At 39.7% G+C, this 21,130-nt stretch overlaps 1 protein-coding gene across 1 annotated transcript in view; it reads right to left on the reverse strand.

Moving 5' to 3' along the window:
• Positions 1–280: 280 nt before the first annotated feature.
• The window catches only part of LOC130360775 (protein unc-93 homolog A-like), an 88,689-nt gene continuing 67,839 nt past the window's right edge, over positions 281–21,130 (reverse strand). Inside the window, exons 6-9 of the mRNA XM_056563345.1 lie at positions 18,977–19,191; positions 17,785–17,920; positions 12,772–12,903; positions 281–607 (exon numbers count right to left, since the gene is read on the reverse strand). Coding sequence (XP_056419320.1) covers positions 348–607; positions 12,772–12,903; positions 17,785–17,920; positions 18,977–19,191 — 743 coding nt within the window. The 3' untranslated portion in view covers positions 281–347. The remainder of the gene's footprint in view (positions 608–12,771; positions 12,904–17,784; positions 17,921–18,976; positions 19,192–21,130) is intronic.

Below are 21,130 nucleotides of genomic sequence, written 5' to 3' on the forward strand. Positions count from 1 at the left end.
TTTCTGTATTTTACAATGATATTACCGTATATTAACTTTGTCAAAACAAACTTAATTTATAGAAGATATACAGGAGATTGCTGGGGGGGGTTATAAAACACATTGACTTAAATGCCCAGGGTAATGTAAGCAATTAAATTCCTGAATGTACAGAAAAATTATTTAAAGGCAACAATACTCAAGAAGTTCATGTTGTAATAAAAGATACAATGCTCAAATAATCATATTAACAAATACAGTTATTTTTAAGAACTTGAAATATCAAAAGTGTTGTTCCGAACAGCTTTACTATACATTACAGTCTCTCATGTGGAAAATTCAAAGGCTTAGTGACATCATACTGTAGTCTACATTACAGTCTGTTTATGCAAAGAATCATCTGATTCTTGTTTAACTATTTTACTGAACATTTTTTTATGTTCAACATATTCCACACATGCATAAAGAACCATTCCAAGTATCAGCACACCTAGCAAAATGTATAATTTAACTGACACACATAAAAATGTGCTATATGCATATGCTATCATAAATCCCATTGACTCCCATAGACGGTAATTGGCAAATCCAGCTTCTTTGTGATCCTCAAACAACAGCCCATAAAGTGCTGGAAAATAAAAGGTATAAATGATTAAATGGTATAAATAACAAGTGGATGAAGTAAGACACACAAAGCCATGCATAGCAATATTCGATGTATGGGGGGAAATTTATAGTTTGTGACTTTTTCACACCTTATTGCAAGCTAACATACTTTTCTTTATGCCAGTTTCAATTGTGCAAAAAGGACCAAAATGTCACACACTTTTTTTTTTAACGTGGATTTTGTATGCTGCCTATAGAGTGGGGCTGTGCAAAAAATGTGTGCCTTTTTAAAAAGTCGCATATAGAAAAGTGGCTAAAAACTAACTACTTTTAAATTATGCCTCTTTTATACCACAGCCACTCCCCTTTGGTGGAGAAGGTGCAAAAGTGACTAAAACTCAGGAAAGCCCAAAAATGTTGCAAAATCAGGCCTGCCCCAAAATGTGCAGCTTTTTTTTTTTACTCAAGAAAACTGGCCTTGATAAATTAATTCCCGCACAGTTTTTAAAAGATTTTTATGAAAGTATTGTTGGACATATATAAACAATTTCACACTAGGATGACCGCTCACTGGAACTAGTGCAGTCTTTGATTATTTCAGTTATACCAGTTTTTCCTAGTTTGGTTTGTTCCATGTGTCTGCGAAAAAAATTCTCAGAAATATTACTACAGTGACCCCTCGACCTACGATGGCCCCAACATACGATAATTTCCACATGCGATGGCCTTTCAGAGGCCATCGCATGTTGAAGGCAGCATCAACATACGATGCTTTTGTATGTCGGGGCCATCGCATAAACGGCTATCCGGCAGCATATACTGCTTCAGTTGCAGCTCCGGTGATGGTGTCACGCACCTGTCCTCGTGGCTCCGGCGCGTCTTCTTCGGGATCCCCTGCATTGTTGGTGCTCTCCATTGACGTCATCACGTCGCTGCGCACACCGTCCCGTCTTCCAATAGGAGCGGCGTGCGTAGCGACATGATGGCGGCGACGGAGAGCGCGGATGCCGGGGAAGCAGAGGCCTTGCCGGAGCAGCGGGGACACCCTGGGGACGCGGCGACAGCGATGGACATCGACATCCCGGGCAGCGGTGACGGTCCGGACAGGTGAGTGCAACCTGCAGTGGTCTACAACCTGCGGACCTCGAGATGTTGTAAAACTACAACACCCTGCATGCTCGGACAGCCAACAGCGGTCCGGGCATGCTGGGTGTTGTAGTTTTGCAACATCTGGAGGTCCACAGGTTGTAGACCACTGTCCTATACTTTACATTGCACGGATCCCTCAACATGTGATGGTTTCAACAAACGATGGTCCGTTTGGAACGGATTACCATCGTATGTTGAGGGACCTTTGTACTAATACCCCACAGTAAACATAGCCGGCACAAAACTGTTTTCTAAAATTGCAAAAGTCGTGCCATACATACAGTACTTCATAAATAGCATCAGGCACATAGGGGGAGCTTTACCAAAACCTGTATAGAAGAAGAGTGGTGCAGCTGCCATAGCAACCAATCAGATTCCATCTTTCATTTTGAAAAAGGCCTCTGAAAAATGAAAGAAGCAGTCTGATTGGTTATTATGGGAAACTGCACCATTCTTCCTTCCAGGTTTTGCTAAATCTCCCCCATGGTGCTTTGCAATAGTGCGATTGGATTAATAAAGAGAATGAACTATAAAAGAGAATATGCAGGCTTCAGATGCTGCACTACAATGCACCCTTTGCTGGCATGGGGTGCAGTATCCGTGCTCAGTTCACTGTCTGTACTTTTACTATATGGGTTAACTCAGGGGTCAAGTCCTGAGAAAAAAAGTGTGGGAGCTCAAGATTTCCACTCAAGGGCTGGTCCTGCAGGACTCCTGCAAATGGGAACAGTGTTCCTGCTGTGTAAAAAGTGGAGGAACTCAGTTCCCATCCATTTCTGCAGGACTTTAGCCCTGGGTTAACTTGGCTACACAGTTAGTGAATATTTTATATCTGGTGCCTTTATGCTATAGTTAAATGAGTGAGATTTGTCAGTGATCCATTAGGCCGGGTTCACACGGCAGAATTTCTGCACAGAATTCTGCATGAATTTATATCCAATTCACTTCAATGGAATTTATGCAGTAGAACTTTGGCAGCAGAAATTTTGCTGCGCGAATGGGACAACTGAATCCCAGGAATTTCGTTGAAGTGAATTGGCGATTAAATCATGCAGAATTTTCAGTGTAGAAATTCTGCCATGTGAACCTGGACTCAGACTGTGTTCACACCTGGGAATTTCTGTGCAGAATTCTGCAAGGAAATCCGCATGGAAATTCTGCATGTGTTTACAACATTATGAACTTCAATGGGATTACACAGTTTCATTTGCACTGCAGAATTTCTGCATCTGTTTTACTGAGGCAGAAATGCTGAATTCCGCATTCTGCATAAAGAAAGGTCCTGTCCTAAATTTATGTGGGATTCGCAAGCGGAAGCCTATTACAGTGACTGCGGAATGAATGCAAATTTCGTGTAGAGTTTGTGCGGAATTCGTGCGGATGCCACACAAAATTTTACTAAAGCAATGAATAAAAAGCACCTTTTTCCCTGCATGAAAAATTCATGAGAAATTTCTGCAAATAAATTCAGCAGAAATTCCACATATATGCAGGAAGATAAGGAATTCCAAAACCACATAATTTGGCAGGAATTCCGCATCTTTATATAGAAACTCTGAGGTGTGAACATGTGTGGATTGTGCAGCTAACTTATTGCAAAAGCCTAAGGCTATGTTCACACATCTGAAATGTCCACACGAAAAATCTCTGTGCGGACAGGACATGCTAGAGACTGCAGGCACTGGCATAATGGCGATGGCTATGCATTCCGTGTGGAGTCTGCAGAAAGGATGAACAGAATCATTATTTCTGCAGACACGGAAAACGGAATTTCTATGCCAGAAACATGTGGCATGGCAATTAAGGATGTGTGCACAGCGCAGCAGATTGCTCCTGTTGAATTCAACGGGAATCTGATACTCTGGAATCTCCTGCGGCATTCCAAGGCAGAATTCCGAATGTGTGAACATGTCCTTAGGGCAGTATTTCTCAATTCCAGTCCTCAGGGCCCTTTAACAGGTCATGTTTTCAGGATTGTGGTGATGCCTGATTCACTGACCATAATTATGTCAACTGTGAAAGACTTAGGAAATCCTGACAACACGACCTGTTAGGGGGCCCTGAGGACTGGAATTGAGAAACACTGCCTTAAGGTATGTTCAAATGGCAGAATGTCCATACAGAATCCTGCAGGATTATTCGCATGGACATTACACTGCAGCAGAGTCCCATTGACTTTCTTGAGATTCTGCAGCACTGTGTACACAGAGGAATTTTCGCAGCAGATGTTTCTGCTGTGGAAATCCCAAATCCGGCAGCACAAAAAGAATAGACTTGTCTATTCTTTCTGCGGATTCCGCTCGGAAATGATGAATTTCCAAGTGGTCATGGTGCCTGCCAGAGTGGACATTCCGCACATTTTTATATTCTTGTAAGCTTTTCTACTTGTAGCTACAAGTGGTCCCTCATGTTACAATATTAATTGGTTCCATGACAAACAATTGTATGTTGGATCCTGAACGGGGAACTCCACTAGAATTTTTTTTTTTTAAATCAACTGGTGCCAGAAAGTTAAAGAGATTTGTAAATTAGAAACAAAGATACAAAAATATGGAAAGCGCTCACCTTCTCCGTGCTCGTGCAATCAGTCCTCCTTCACTGTCTCCAGAATAGAAAAATTCAATTGTAGTCACAGCACCGGTAAAAAATCCATTTATTAGAAATCCATTAAAAATTCAAGAGATACAAAAAGTGCAAACAGCATGCTGGAGGTCGAAACCTCCCCCTCTGACGCATTTCCGCCCTACCGGGCCTTAGTCGTATTGCCTGGTATTTAAAGGAGCTCAAACTCCGCCCAATATCAAAAGTGAATAAATAGAAGAAAACACGAACATAGCAAAATACACAGTGCAAAAACAAGAACAAAAAAACTCAGAAAAAAACTCTATACCATACATTAAAAATATAAGTATATATAAAATATAATAGAAAAAATCTATATAATAGAGAAAAGAAGGTTTGGAACGTCTGTCTCCTCGCTGTGGCTAAGTAACCCTTTCTATTCCAGTTATTGTGAGGGTGCTAACATTGCCTGTGTGAACAAGGGAGAAATGTTTGGAGACACTGGAAGGATTTCTAGTACTGTGAGTTGCTCCATATATGTGTTCTCGCAATCTATCCTTAATGCGTCTAGTAGTGCATTCAACGTAGCCTAAATTACATGAGGTACAATGTATGTAATAAATTGCCCATGTAGTGCTGCAGTTAATGAAAGAGGAGATAGTATATACAGACCCTACAATGTTTTCATTAATTACTTTAGTCTGATTCATAAACGCACAACAACCGCAGCGGTTAGCACCACATTTAAAACAACCTTTCAATTGTAACCAGGTATATGAAGGGTTAATGTTAGTATTATCCTGGACATGAGAAGGTACTAAAATGCTTTGTAGATTAGGCGGACGTTTAGCAGAAAATCTGCAGCCATTATGAACAATATTTTTAAGAATATTATCTTGTTCTAAAATAGGAAGATATTTAGTGACTATATTTCTAATGCAGTTATATTGTTTGCTATATGTAGATACGAAAGTAATATTTCTGTCACTTGAATCATTGTTGTTTTTATTTTTGTTTGTTACTTTTTTGTTTGGCAGTTTTTTTTATCACATAATAAATGTTCCCGATCTACACTTTGTGCTTTATGAATAGCTGAATTAATAATGCCTGTAGGATAATTTCTTTGTTTCAATCTTTCCAAGATATTAACACTTTCAGCTTCAAAAAGTTCTGCTGAGGAACAATTCCTCTTGCTTCGGATAAATTCACCATATGGTAGATTTTTTATAATATATCTTGGGTTACACGATTTAGCGTGCAATACTGAATTGCCCGCAGTCGGCTTCCTAAACGTTGATGTGACAATCTTTTGATTCACAATATCCAACCTAACATCCAAATAAGAAATAGTAGTAGGGTGAAAATCATAAGTGAATTTGAGTGCACAGGGATTACTGTTAAGGTATTGTAGAAAGTCTGGTACGGTCGCTACATCAGACATCCAAATGATGATAATATCGTCTATGTAGCGACCGTACCAGACTATGTCCAAGGCAAAGGGATTAATAGTGTCAAACAAATATAACTCCTCCCACCAGGCAACAAAAAGGATAGCTAAGGATGGAGAATATTTTGCACCCATTGAAGCTCCAACACACTGCAAATAATACGAATTAAACACAAAAAAATTATGTGTCAAAAGATACTGTATGGCAGATAGAATTAACATCTTCAAATCAGAATCATAAGAAGAATATTTATCCATGTGGAATTCAATGGCTATAAGAGCCAAGCTGTGGGGAATGCATGTGTACAATGTTTCTATGTCACATGTTAACCCCTTTTAATGTGGTTGCCACTGTATATTAGCAAATGTACCCAGCAGGTGTTTAGTATCTCTAATGCATCCATAAGATCGTTTCACTAACGGTTGTAAAAATTGATCCACCCATTCACACAAAGATTTTTTTAAAGAGCCAATCCCCACCACAATAGGTCGTAGGGGTGGCGGTAATTGGCTGTTATGAATCTTAGGTAATGAGTGGTAAATCGGTGTAATAGGGTTAACATTGACCTTAACAGCCTTTTTTTCTTTTCTCTAATATATAGATTTTTTCTATTATATATTTTTAATGTATGGTATAGAGGTTTTTTCTGAGTTTTTTTGTTCTTGTTTTTTTCACTGTGTATTTTGCTATGTTCGTGTTTTCTTATATGTATTCACTTTTGATATTGGGCGGCGTGTGAGCTCCTTTAAATACCAGGCAATACTACCCCTTGTATCTATGACTAAGGCCCGGTAGGGTGGAAATGCGTCAGAGGGGGAGATTTCGACCTCCAGCATGCTGGTTGCACTTTTTGTATCTCTTGAATTTTTAATGGATTTCTAATAAATGGATTTTTTACCGGTGCTGTGACTACAATTGAATGTTTCTATTCTGGAGACAGTGAGGGAGGATTGATTGCACGAGCACGGAGAAGGTGAGCGCTTTCCATATTTTTGTATCTTTGTTTCCATTTTTTTCCTGGGATTAGCTGCTCCCTTCTGAAAATCTAATTGTACAGGTGCTATCCAGCTGAGCAGTTACCATGTCCTCCGCTAATGGAGGAGCTACTGCATCTGGACACAAATCAGGACATATCCTCAAAAATGTAGAGGGCTGCTCAGATAGACTTTCGAAATTGAGAGATATTATTAAAAAGAAAGATGTCCAGAATTCAGATATTGATATGGTAAAACAAATGTGGGAATTAGAAAAACTTATGGAGAAAGAAATGCATATTTGGGGGGACCTCAGTATGACACAGAAGTATATTGAAAAGAATTTAGTGCCGAGAGGTCTCCGTCTTAAGGAAATCCCCACTACCATATAATCAGAAATTTTTGTTCAGAGATGGAACGATATTCTAACTGACTCTTCCTTGCGTCTGATGAAATTAATTATGGAGTTTGAGGAGGAAGCTTTATTTAATGCCCGTTCTGATATTAAAAAATTGCAAGAACAACTACAATGTTATGAAACTGATAAAGCTTTTCAAGAGTTGGACACATCAATAAAAGAAAAAATGGCAGGGATGGAGGACATTAGAGGAGATTTATCAAAACCTATCAAAAGGAAAAGTCGCTACTTTAATTTTTCAGAGGCCTTTCTTAAAAATTGAAGAAGCAATCTGATTGTTTGCTATGGGCAACTCAGCAACTTTTCCTCTGGACAGATTTTGATAAATCCCCCCCATTATTGTTAAAATTAAAACCAGCAAATTTGAACGAGATACAGTGGATTTTGCTACGAATATGACATATGAATGGGGGAGATGGGAAAAATTCCAACCCAGATCCATTTTGAAACAAACATCTAAATATCAATGGAAAAACTACAATAATAACAAAAAATCGACAGCATCAAAAAATTTCACTTTCAGCCAAACTGAAACGGAAGATGACTTTACAGATAATCACAGTCAAACCTCCGATGTATCCACTGATAATGAAACCACCTATAAAAAACCTGCTTCATATTACTCTAAATCTAAACCTAAGTATGCTAAAAAGTGCAATGAGAAAAAACCTTCAAAAAACGCACAAGACGAGGTGGTCGAAAATACCACACAAAGATACTCTCAACGAGTGAACGGCAGATACAAGCAGAAGTAAATGTGGTTAATTTATCCTCCTACATTGTGTCCAACTCTCAAATCAGCTTATTATCCAAAGGTCTGTCTTATGTTCCCACTTTTGATCTTTATCAAACTATTAAAGATATTAATCGATTTTCTAGACTCCTGACGGTGAAAAGACATTTTTTTGCAGATAACGCACAGGAAACGCAATCAGTCCCTTCACAATCTGAATTGTCTCCAGATGTTATATATGGAAATTCTGATGCTTGTTTTTTTCAAGACTTTCTAGTACTAAATTCTCTGATGACCTTAAAGGGGTACTCCGCCCCTGGCATCTTATCCCCTATCCAAAGGATAGGGGATAAGATGTTAGATTGCCGTGGTCCCGCTGCTGGGGACCCCGGGGATCGCCGCTGCGGCACCCCGCCATCATTACTGCGCAGAGTGAGTTCGCTCTGTGCGTAATGACGGGCGATACAGGGGCCGGAGCAGCATGACGTCATGGCTCCGCCCCTCATGACATCACGGCCCGTCCCCTTAATGCAAGTCTTGTATTGACGGGGGCGGGCCGTGACATCAAGAGGGGCGGAGCCGTGACGTAACGATGCTCTGGCCCCTGTATTGCCCGTCATTACGTGCAGAGCGATCTTGCTCTGCGCAGTAATGATAGCGGGGTGCTGCAGCAGCGGGACCCCGGCGATCTGACATCTTATCCCCTATCCTTTGGATAGGGGATAAGATGTCTAGGGGCGGAGTACCCCTTTAAATGAAGAAACACCAGTTGAAGATAAGATTGAGGAGGTCAGATCTATGGACTATGATAAGGGCGGAGCTGTGGTGCTTATGAATAAAGGACTTTATATGGAACAAAATGAAAAAATGTTAAGTGATATAAGGACTTATAAAGTTCTACAAGAGGATCCTACCACAGAATTTCAACTCATCTTAAAAAGTCTTTTGGATGAAGGTCGAGCACTATCTGTCCTAACGCAAAGAGAATATGATTTTTTTGTGCAATGTTAACCCTATTACACCGATTTACCACTCTTTACCAAAGATTCAAAAGAGCCAATTCCCGCCACCCCTACGACCTATTGTGGTGGGGATTGGCTCTTTAAACGAATCTTTGTGTGAATGGGTGGATCAATTTTTACAACCGTTAGTGAAACGATCTTATGGATACATTAGGGATACTAAACACCTGCTGGGTACATTTGCTAATATACAGTGGCAACCACATTACAATTGGTTAACATGTGACATAGAAACATTGTACACATGCATTCCCCACAGCTTGGCACTGATAGCCATTGAATTCCACATGGATAAATATTCTTCTTATGATTCTGATTTGAAGATGTTTATTCTATCTGCCATACAGTATCTTTTGACACATAATTTTTTTGTGTTTAATTCGTATTATTTGCATTGTGTTGGAGCTTCAATGGGTGCAAAATATTCTCCATCCTTAGCTATCCTTTTTGTTGCCTGGTGGGAGGAGTTATATTTGTTTGACACTATTAATCCCTTTGCCTTGGACATAGTCTGGTACGGTCGCTACATAGACGATATTATCATCATTTGGACGTCTGATGTAGCGACCGTACCAGACTTTCTACAATACCTTAACAGTAATCCCTGTGCACTCAAATTCACTTATGATTTTCACCCTACTACTATTTCTTATTTGGATGTTAGGTTGGATATTGTGAATCAAAAGATTGTCACATCAACGTTTAGGAAGCCGACTGCGGGCAATTCAGTATTGCACGCTAAATCGTGTCACCCAAGACATATTATTAAAAATCTACCATATGGTGAATTTATCCGAAGCAAGAGGAATTGTTCCTCAGCGGAACTTTTTGAAGCTGCAAGTGTTAATATCTCGGAAAGATTGAAACAAAGAAATTATCCTACAGGCATTATTATTTCAGCTTTTCATAAAGCACAAAGTGTAGATCGGGAACATTTATTATGTGATAAAAAAAAAACCTGCCAAAACAAAATAGCAACAAACATAAAAATAAAAACAACAAGGATTCAAGTGACAGAAATATTACTTTCGTATCTACATATAGCAAACAATATAACTGCATTAGAAATATAGTCACTAAATATCTTCCTATTTTAGAACAAGATAATATTCTTAAAAATATTGTTCATAATGGCTGCAGATTTTCTGCTAAACGTCCGCCTAATCTACAAAGCATTTTAGCACCTTCTCATGTCCAGGATAATACTAACATTAACCCTTCATATACCTGGTTACAATTGAAAGGTTGTTTTAAATGTGGTGCTAACCACTGCGGTTGTTGTGCGTTTATGAATCAGACTAAAGTAATTAATGAAAACATTGTAGGGTCTGTATATACTATCTCCTCTTTCATTAACTGCAACACTACATGGGCAATTTATTACATACATTGTACCTCATGTAATTTAGGCTACGTTGGATGCACTACTAGACGCATTAAGGATAGATTGTGAGAACACATATATGGAGCAACTCACAGTACTAGAAATCCTTCCAACGTCTCCAAACATTTCTCCCTTGTTCACACAGGTAATGTTAGCACCCTCACAATAACTGGAATAGAAAGGGTTACTAAGCCACAGCGAGGAGGAGACAGATATTCCAAACTTCTGAACCGAGAAGGTTATTGAATATTAATGTTTAATACCTCGTACCCGAAAGGCATGAATCATAGGCTCGATTTGGTCATGAGTTATTGAAAAACCTTTTTTTCTTTTCTCTATTATATAGATTTTTTTCTATTATATTTTATATATACATATATTTTTAATGTATGGTATAGAGGTTTTTTCTGAGTTTTTTTGTTCTTGTTTTTGCACTGTGTATTTTGCTATGTTCGTGTTTTCTTCTATGTATTCACTTTTGATATTGGGCGGAGTTTGAGCTCCTTTAAATACCAGGCAATACGACTAAGGCCCGGTAGGGCGGAAACACGTCAGAGGGGGAGGTTTCGACCTCCAGCATGCTGGTTGCACTTTTTGTATCTCCTGAATTTTTAATGGATTTCTAATAAATGGATTTTTAACCGGTGCTGTGACTACAATTGAATTTTTCTACATTTGTAAATTACTTCTATTTAAAAATCTTAATCCTTCCAGTACTTATCAGCTGCAGAATGATCCACAGGAAGTTCTTTTCTTTTTGAAGTTCCTTTTTGTTTTAACACACAGCGCTCTGCTGACACCTCTGTCCCTTTTAGGAAATGTCCAGAGCAGGAGAGGTTTGCAATGGGGATTTTCTTCTACTCTGAACAGTTCCTAAAATGGACAGATGTGTCAGCAGAGAGCACTGTGGTCAGGGAAAAAGGTAATTCAAAAAGAAAATAACTTCTTGTGTAGCATATAGCAGCTGATAAGTACTGGAAAGATTAAGATTTTTAAATAGAAATAATTTACAAATCTGTTTAACTTTCTGGCAGCAGTTGATTTAATTTTTTTTTCTCCCAGTGGAGTACCCCTTTAACTGTGGGCTGTGGGCAACTGGTTAACTTTTCATGTTGTATTTCCTGGACTTCCTGCTCTGATGTTTTTGCAATTGCTGTAGTTACCCCTATGTCCTCTAGGGGCCTCAGCAAAATTGTGGATTCTACAGTGACCCCCCCGACCTACGATGGCCCCGACATACGATAATTTCAACATGCGATGGCCTATCAGAGGCCATCGCATATTGAAGGCAGCATCAACATACAATGCTTTTTTTATGTCGGGACCATCGCATAAACGGCTATCTGGCAGCGTAGACTGCTTCAGCTGCCGCCGGATAGCCGTTTACGGTGCCCCATGTGGTCCGCTGACGATCACTTACCTGTCCTCGGGGCTCCGGCGCGTCCTCTTCAGGATCCCCTGCATCGTTGGCACTCTCCATCGTTGTCATCACGTCGCTGCACACGCCGTCCCGTCATCCAATAGGAGCGGTGTGCGTAGTGACTTTATGGCGGCGACGGAGACCGAGGATGCCAGGGAAGCAGAGGCCTTGCCGGAGCGTCAGCGACACCCTGGGAACGCGGCGACAGTGATGGAAGGCGACATCTAGGGCAGCGGTGACGAGCGGTGACGGTGACGGACACGTGAGTATTACCTCCTATACCAGTGGTCTTCAACCTGCGGACCTCCAGATGTTGCAAATCTACAACTCCCAGCATGCCCGGACAGCCGTTGGCTGTCCGGGCATGCTGGGTGTTGTAGTTTTGCAACATCTGGAGGTCCGCAGGTTGTAGACCACTGTCCTATACTTTACATTGAATGGATCCCTCAACATACGATGGTTTCAACAAATGATGGTCCATTTGGAACGGATTACCATCGTATGTTGAGGGACCACTGTACTTTGTTTTGTCTGCATTGCTAGGTCTCAGCCTGATCTGTCTGCTGTTTCTGATCCTACAAAGTCTATTGGACTTTGTATGCACCTTGTAAATAAACACCATTATAAGCATTGCAGTGTCTGGCGCTATCTCTAAGTGTCAGTTTAGCCCTATTCTGCCTGCTTGGCCGGCTGCCACTTGTGGCACAGTGGGTCCACACCCGTGGGGCGTGACACAATGGTCCAGAAAAGACCATTGTATGTTAGAAATATTATAACCTGAGGCCATTGTAAGTTTCTGGATCATTGTATCTGACTGTTATCAATATGGATTCACTCTTTAGTGTAGTGTACGGCCCCTTTTTGGTGTAAGTAATGGTTATGAAAGGGCCGCACTACGCTACGCCTATTTATATGGGACATTTTACTGGCAGTTTTCTTTTTACCAGGGAATGAATAATGAAAGGCGAGTAAAGTCATAAAACCATCTTGAATGAAAGGATGATGCACGCAAACTGGATTATTATAAGTTTTAGCAAGAAAGGAATGTAACAAAAAACTGATGCTTTAATACTTACAATTAGTTTGTGTCTGCCAGACAGCATCTGCCATTCCCCACAATGCAGGAAATATGAAGAATATAGCAAGCTGGTTTGGATGTGGCTCCCAAAATAGTAATGCAATTATAACCCCAAAATTTGTGGCTGCAGCTAGTCAAAAAGTAGAGACAAAATGAATGAATGTTGTAGAGATTGAATGTTTTCTCTTAAAGGGTCACTCGCATTAAAAAAATGGTTTGCCATTGCACTCCTTATGGTAAATGAAAAATATTTCTAATATAGTTAAAAAAGCTCAAGAGCACATTTTCCCCCAACACATACACAGACTTTGGACCAAAGTCCAAACACAGGAAGTGCCGCCTGGAGTGCTGAGGAGGAGGGGGGGTGTCCAACCAACAGCATATGGCAGTTATGTGTGAGAGGAGCTATGATTGGATGAGGTTGGACACCCCCCCTCCTCCTCAGCACTCCAGGCGGCACTTCCTGTGTTTGGACTTTGGTCCAAAGTCTGTGTATGAGTTGGGGGAAAATGTGCTCTTGAGCTTTTTTAAGCACAAATAAAACACAGAAAACTTAATTTTTTTTTAAACAAAGTATATTAGAAATATTTTTCATTTACCATAAGGAGTGCAACAGCAAAAATTTGTTTTAATGGGAGTGACCCTTTAACAAAGCAAGCTAATAAATGACAATGTATATAACAAAATATAACAAGAAATTCAATTATTTTGCTCCTATCAGATAATTCACAATATTACTGAAATATTTACATTACATTTCACCTATGGGCAGATTTTCTATTAACCCCTTAAGGATATTCTTTTTCCTTTTCTGAGCAAAATTCTTTTTCTGCCATTCATTTTCCAACAGCTGTAACTTTTTTATTTTTTGTCTGACGTCATTGAGTAAGGGCTTATTTTTTGTTATCATTTTTGCGATACGTTTTTTTTTTTTTTCCATTCACCGTACAGGATAATTTACATTACGTCATTATAGACATGAAAATTACTATTATGTATATGATTTGTGTTTTTGATCTTTTTTGGTGATAATACACGGCTTTTATTGGGAAAGGGGCATTATTTTTATTTATTTTTTTACACTTCATACTTTTATTTAAGAACTTTTTATAACATTTTTGGCCCTTTTTACAGGTTATACTATGGTGCAATACGTTTGTACTGCAGCACAGTATGACCCGATCAGCTGCACGCAGTACAGCCTGTGCTATCTAGCCTGTGGCTGGATCTCACAGGCTCCCATAGCAGGGGAGCAGGTGCGATCACGGCCCCGGCAACTGCAGCAGGACTCCAGCTGTGATTGACAGCCGGGTCCTGCCGCCGATCTCCTGCGCTGCCCTCAGCAGTGCAGAAGATCGCTAGGATGCATGCCTATGTCCCAGCGCGCAAACGTGTAAGGTGCTGGGATGTATGCATATGTCCTATAGCGGGAAGCGGTTAAGGAGCTGTATTTGCCATATATGAGATAAAGGGAAAACAAGTTTCATAATTTTCGGCTTTTATTGACCTACATGTAAAATAATGTGTGTGTGTGTGTGTGTGTGTAACAAATAGCGTATTTTGGTGGAGGTTTACAAGTCTTTTTATGGCAGAAGTGGCCTGTTATGATTATTTTAATTAAATTAGGCATGAAACTTTAAGGGTTTATCCCACATAATGAAGAAAATAAAACTTAGGGGATAATATATATCACTATTCCAACACTAAATGTGCATAAAAGGCCACTCTCTAGTTTAGTTTCCTTCCTTACCCCCCACCCCCTGTAGCTCTAGTCTCTTCACTTTCCATGGGTGTGCAATAGGGCTACACAATTGGGGAAAACGTGCAATTGCGATTATGGAGTTAAATATATATAATAAACAAATGTGGAAATCCCCCTAATTTCATGTCCTTATTTCATATTGCCAACTCCCCCCTCCCCCCCTCCAATTTCATGTTCAGTGACTGAACATACAATTGGAGGGATTGGATAGGAAATGGGGCAAAATGAGCTGAATTCCTCCCCCCGCATTTCATGGGCCTGGTATAATAAAGTCTGGTATAATACTCTACTGCTTTACTCTATGGTGCAGCGCAGCCATGTGGAAGGGATCACTGTGGGTGAGTGACTTTCCTTAAAGGGGTACTCCACTGTAAACATCTTATCCCCTATTCAAAGAATAGGGGATGAGATGTTAAATCGCGGGGGTCCCACCGCTGGGAATCACTGCGATCTCCGCTGTGGCACCCCTGTCATTTGGTGCACAGAGAGAACTTCGCTCTGTGCCCAATGACTGACGATGCCGGACGCCACGCCCCCTCCATTTACGTCTATGGAAGGAGGTGTGATGGCTATGTATTAGCTGTCACACCCCCTCCCATAGACATGAATGGAGGGGACTTGGATTGTCATCACAAACCCAGAAGCTGCAAGCTCCCATGTTCCGGACGCTGCTGCTGCCAGCCTGGAGATTGCAGGGGTTCCCCAACGGTCGGGACCCCCGCAATCTAACATCTTATCCCCTATCCTTTTGATAGGGGATAAGATGTTTACAGCGGAGTACCCCTTTAAGTACCTCTTTTTTTCCCCTGCCTTCTAATAGCCGTAATGCTTTCAATTTCCTACCTACAGACCCATATGAGGCTGTCAGGCCCAAGGCCTGATTATTAAAATCCTATATGTGTATTATAATTGTAACTGTGTAATGTCTTATCCAAGACATGGGTGAGAGGTCATTCAGACTGTGTTTTGTGTATTGCATTTTATTGGGGGTCTGGCTGTTTGTTTACATCTCCTTTGAAGTCAAAGGCTCTTTTGAAGTCATGCACTCTGGTCTCATCATATAATCAAACAGATAAGGGGGCAGGAAGAGAGATGCCCCACCTGGTGGGATCAGAGGGGACGGGGGAATTGAGTTTCCCTCCAAAGAAAGCAGATATGATATTTAAACAATGCTAGACTAAAAGTTGGTTGTTAAAAGCTGGGCCACAAGCTGACAAGACCATCCTAAGAACAGCACTCTCACTGAAGGACTGCTATACCATCATGCTGTAAGAACTTCATCTTTTGTTTTCTGAACTTGCCTTGCTAAACTCTTTTATATATTTTTGTACCTGTATGTCATTTGTTTATTTTTACATATATAGCACTGTGATACCTTTTATCAGATTAAATGTTTAATTAATCAGCTCTGGTCTTTGATCTCTAAAGATATGAGCTCACCTTTCTGAAGGCAACTCTGGTGGAAACACGTTTATCTCAGGGTTAATTTGCTGACTTGCTGGGACTTGCTAGTAGTGGATACCCAGAGGACTGGCAGCTTTAACCCTTGCACCATCACACTCTCTCTAGCGTCTTGGCTGGACCGATAGGGTGTGATCGTGACAGAGGCGTGTTAAATGCACCACCAATTGCACCTTGTAATTAAATCATTCATTTTACCACCAATTATACAGTAAAGTAAGAAAAAATATATACATTTTTGGGTAGAAATTGATATAAATTATTGTTATTATTATTTTTTTTTTTTTGGGGGGGGGGGGGGGGGGGGGTTGTTTCTATGCAGTGCAATTTTTAGTAAAAATGACATCATTCCATACAAGTAAAACGATACCCAATTTATATAGGTTACGTTTTAAGTTTCTTCTTAAAAATGACATCTAGAAAGTTGAACAAATTTGTACATTTCTTCTATTTCAAAATCCTAATTCTTCTAGTACTTATCAGCTGCTGTATGCTTCACAGGAAGTTGTAGAGGTCTTTTCTGTCTGACCACAGTGCTCTCTGCTGACACCTCTGTCCGTGTCAGAAAATTGTCCAGAGAAGAAGCAAATCCCTGTAGCAAGCCTATCCTGCTCTGGACAGTCCCTGACACGGATTGAGGTGTCAACAGAGAGCACTGTGGTCAGACAGAAAATAACTATACAACATCCTCTGTAGCATACAGCAGCTGATAAGTACTAGAAGGATTAAGATTTTTAAACAAGTTATTTTCAAATCTGCTTAACTTTCTGGGACCAGTTTTCCACCAGAGTACTCCTTTAAGGATACAGAGTTTTTTCCTTTTTGCTATTTTTTCTTCTTCCTCACCTCCTAAAAATCATTACTCTTTCAGTTTTTCACCTATATGTGGGCTTGTTTTTTTTGCCACAAATTTTACTTTGTAATGAAATCAATCATTTCACCACAAACTCTAGAGCAAAACAAAACAAAACAAAAAACTATTTGTTGGCCAAAATTTAAAAAAACATACATAAAAATTTAAACTTTTGTACATTTTGGGGGCTTCCGATTCTACGCAGTGCTCTTTTTGGTAAATTTGACACCTTATCTTTATTATGTAGGTCGATACGGTTACAAATAAACCCAAATTATATAGTTTTTGTTTTGTTTAACTTTTTTCAAAAATGATACCTTTTTTGTACACACAATTCTCGAATTTGGTATTTTTCTATGTATACGTCATTAACTGTGTATTCTAATTAACATTATATTTTTATCGTTTGGACATTTACGCACGCAGCAATGCCACATGTTTATTTTTGTTTCCATTTTTTTTTATGGCACCAGTTGATTAAAAAAACACAGGGATTCTCCCATCTCAAAGCAATCACTTTATAATCAGTGGGGGTCCAACCTGTGGAACCCAATGACCATAAAAAAGGAGAAATTCTATGATGGCTTCACTTTATTAAAGATGTGCTCTCATAAGAGACTATCACTTTATTTGACAAATATCCACCCCCTGGCAGTAGCTGGATATTTACTCTGAAGTTGTCAGATGATTGTCCCTGTAGTATATGGACGGCTTGACATTACCAGATTGAGAGACACTGTTTCTGTGGGGGTCATGATATGGGAATTTCTTCTATGATATCCATATGCTTTAATAGGACATATTAACAAAGGTTTATCATTAAAGTACCATTAACAGCCAAATGGGAATTTCAGAATTCTATATCAGTAAGTGATATAAATAATCTTAAACAACTAAGTTTCAAAGCTATTTACCATAGGTTGAAATTTTCTTACCGAAACAAAAAAGAAATATCCTTCCAGTATATTGAGACAGTTTTCCAAAGAGCAGAGAACAAATAGCATTGGTTGCTGCAAAGCAAATCATCACATATCCAACATAATGTATCCCAAGAGAACAGGTAACATAAGACTAAAATAAAGAGATATAACAGTTTTAGTGATAAACATGTTTGTGAGAAAAAACTCACAGAGTAGAAAACATCAATTATCTTCACACTGTACAGTTATATGATGTGGGGGAAATGAGCTGCCCTTTTGTATTATAAGCCTCTGTTCTTAAATCTGTCAGATTTAAACCTAAAATCCATGTCAAATCCATGACAACTTTGCATGCATAGGAATAGGATTTCTGCAACCCAGTTCACATGCTATAGAAATTCTCAGCATATAAAGATATATATATATATATATATATATATATATATATATATATATATTGGCATTGAGGCAGGTTTGAGGGCAATGAAAGGGTGTTTTTACCAGTCCTTTATCCTGTGGTAAGTGTGGGAAGTCTGCATATAAGGAAAGGAAACAATAGTCTGGGCTCTCCCCAGAAGACAGCAAGGTGGCTGTGGGGGGGGGGCAGGGGTTATTGTGAGGAGTCTTAGTACACACAGCAAGAGGCTGCAAACGCTGTGTGTGATCAGTGAGTAAAGGTTGCGGGAAACTTGTGTTTTGAGCTGGGGGAGACTAGTTTACCAGTGGATAGAGAGGGAAGTGTTTAATGTGTAGTTAGAGACTGGACGGTCTAGGATTTTGTTTGTTCCTGTGTTATGTTTTTATTTATCTTGCAACCTATCTAATAAAGCTGTCGAGGAGCCAGATTTGCATAAAGAACTGTTAGCCTGCTGAATGAAGTAGAAACATGTCCTGTGGCTGTGTCAAGGACGAACCCTAAGCTAACCCCAGAGGGAAATCCTTACTATATATATATATATATATATATATATATATATATATATATATATAATTATTTATTTGTTAAAGAGCAGTAAAAATATAAAAACGAAGCCGTCACAGCATTCTTGGTTTGTGGCTCTTTCAGGATTTTCCTCATCATTCACCATGATCTATTAATTTGGACAAACATTGGTTCCTCCAAGCTAATATGTATTCATTACCTATCCTATGAAAAACCTCTTTGGTTATTGGATATATTTACATTTGTGATATATAAGAAAAATACCTTTGTATAGTCTCCGGACAAGAATCCTTGTTCAAAACCGCTCCACATTGTGAGAGGAATAAGGAGGCACTGGCGTTTGTCCCTGAGATGTCTTAGTGTTTCTAATATTTTTATCCAAATTGGTTCATCTTTAATGTCCTCGTTGTCTTCTGTCTTTTTCAGGTTGATATTATCCAAAAATACACAGATCAGCACAACGGCAAGTATTCCACTTCCTGATATATAAGTTAATAAAAAAAAATAATGAAAACAGTAAAATCTACTAGCATATTATCATTTCTTTCTAGAAAATATAGTATGTAGCATCTCTTTACCAGCTGTTTAACCCCTTAAGGACACTGTCTGTTATTACCTTAGCCTAATTTTTTTTTTTTAAATCTCTTTAAAAAAGTCTTTAATTAGTAATAACTTCCAAATACTTTTACTAAGTGAAGTGATTCTGAGATTTTTTGGTGACATATTGTACTTTATATTAGGGGTAAATTTATGTTGATACATGCAACTTTCTCTGTGGAAAATTTTAAAATATTGCAAAAGAAAATGTAAACATAATTTTTTTTAAATGTTTTTATGATGTTCATTGTGCACTTTTTTTAAGGGGTCGTCCAGTGTAGAACAACTTATCACCTATCTTAAGGATAGGGGATAAGTTTTCAAATGTGGGGGGGGTCCAACTGCTGGGGCCCCCCGCAATCTCCCGTATGGGGCCCCGGCTCGCTGGCCAGAGAGACCATGTCGATCACCGCACGAAGCGATGACCGACACACCCCCTCAATACATCGCTATGGCGGAGCCAGAGCACTGCCTTCGGCAATCTCCGGCTCTACTTAACGCTGTTTTGAAGGGGCGTGTCGGCCGTCACTTCATGCGGTGGTCAGCACATGCTCTCTAAAGTTGGGACTCTGTATGGGAGATTGCGGGGGGGCCCAGCTGTGGGATCCCCCACGATCTGAAACTTATCCCCTATCCTTAGGATAGGGGATAGGATGTGCTACACTGGACTACTCCTTTAATGGTGTCCTTTAACATAATTGACATTCATTTTTAAAGTACTAGTCATTACAAATGGAACAATACCTATTATGTTTTGTTTTTGTTGTAATACAGGGATTTATTGGCAAATATAATATTTTTTTCCCATTTTATTTATTTCTGTTTTTATTTATTGAAAAACATTTTATTGTTATAATTTTTAGTTTTATCTGTTTTACTATACTGCAATATATCAGTATTAGGGTGGGTTCACACTATGCTTCTTACATACGATCCGTCTGGGGGGAGTGAAAACTGGGCACTCCCGTATTCCAGCCGCACCCAGCCCGTATCTCATTCATTTGAATGAGCTGTCCGAAGTCATATAGTGACTCCGGTCGGCCTATTTTTGTCCCGTATCCGGTTTTGTTACCGGATCTAAAACCGCGGTTTACCACGGTTTTAGGTCCGGTCAGAAGACCGTATACGGGGCAAAAATGAGCCGACCAGACTAGGCGGCCATCAGCTGGTAATGACAACTAGAGATGAGCGAACTTACAGTAAATTCGATTAGTCACGAACTTCTCGGCTCGGCAGTTGATGACTTTTCCTGCATAAATTAGTTCAGCTTTCCGGTGCTCCGATGGGCTGGAAAAGGTGGATGCAGTCCTAGGAGACTCTTTCCTAGGACTGTAACCACCTTTTCCAGCCCACCGGAGCACCTGAAAGCTGAACTAATTTATGCAGGAAACGTCATCAACTGCCGAGCGGAGAAGTTCGTGATGAATCGAATTTACTGTAAGTTCGCTCATCTCTAATGACAACCATCTGGACACTATGATTGCATCGCAGGGTGGCCGATGGGGGACAGGGGGAGCCCCATCTCCTGTCAATCCTTAAGGGGCCGTGGTCAACACTGACCATGGCATCTATGGGGTTAAAACTGCTGATAACAGTGCGATCTCGGTTATTATAGCTGTAGCTAGTCCTGCTGCTGATCTGAAGCATGCTGTGCAGAGCAGAAGATCAGCAAGATGTATTAATACGTTTATTCATTGGAACGTACCCGCAGATAGGGCATATGCAAATGTTCTGTGGACGGAAAGGGTTAAAAAAATACTTATTTTTAGTTTAAAAAATATAAGCTCACTAAAATCTCAGTTCTTCCAGAGTGTAAACATG

The sequence above is a fragment of the Hyla sarda genome, chromosome 3 (genome assembly GCF_029499605.1).
Source record: "Hyla sarda isolate aHylSar1 chromosome 3, aHylSar1.hap1, whole genome shotgun sequence".
Lineage (NCBI taxonomy): Eukaryota > Metazoa > Chordata > Amphibia > Anura > Hylidae > Hyla > Hyla sarda.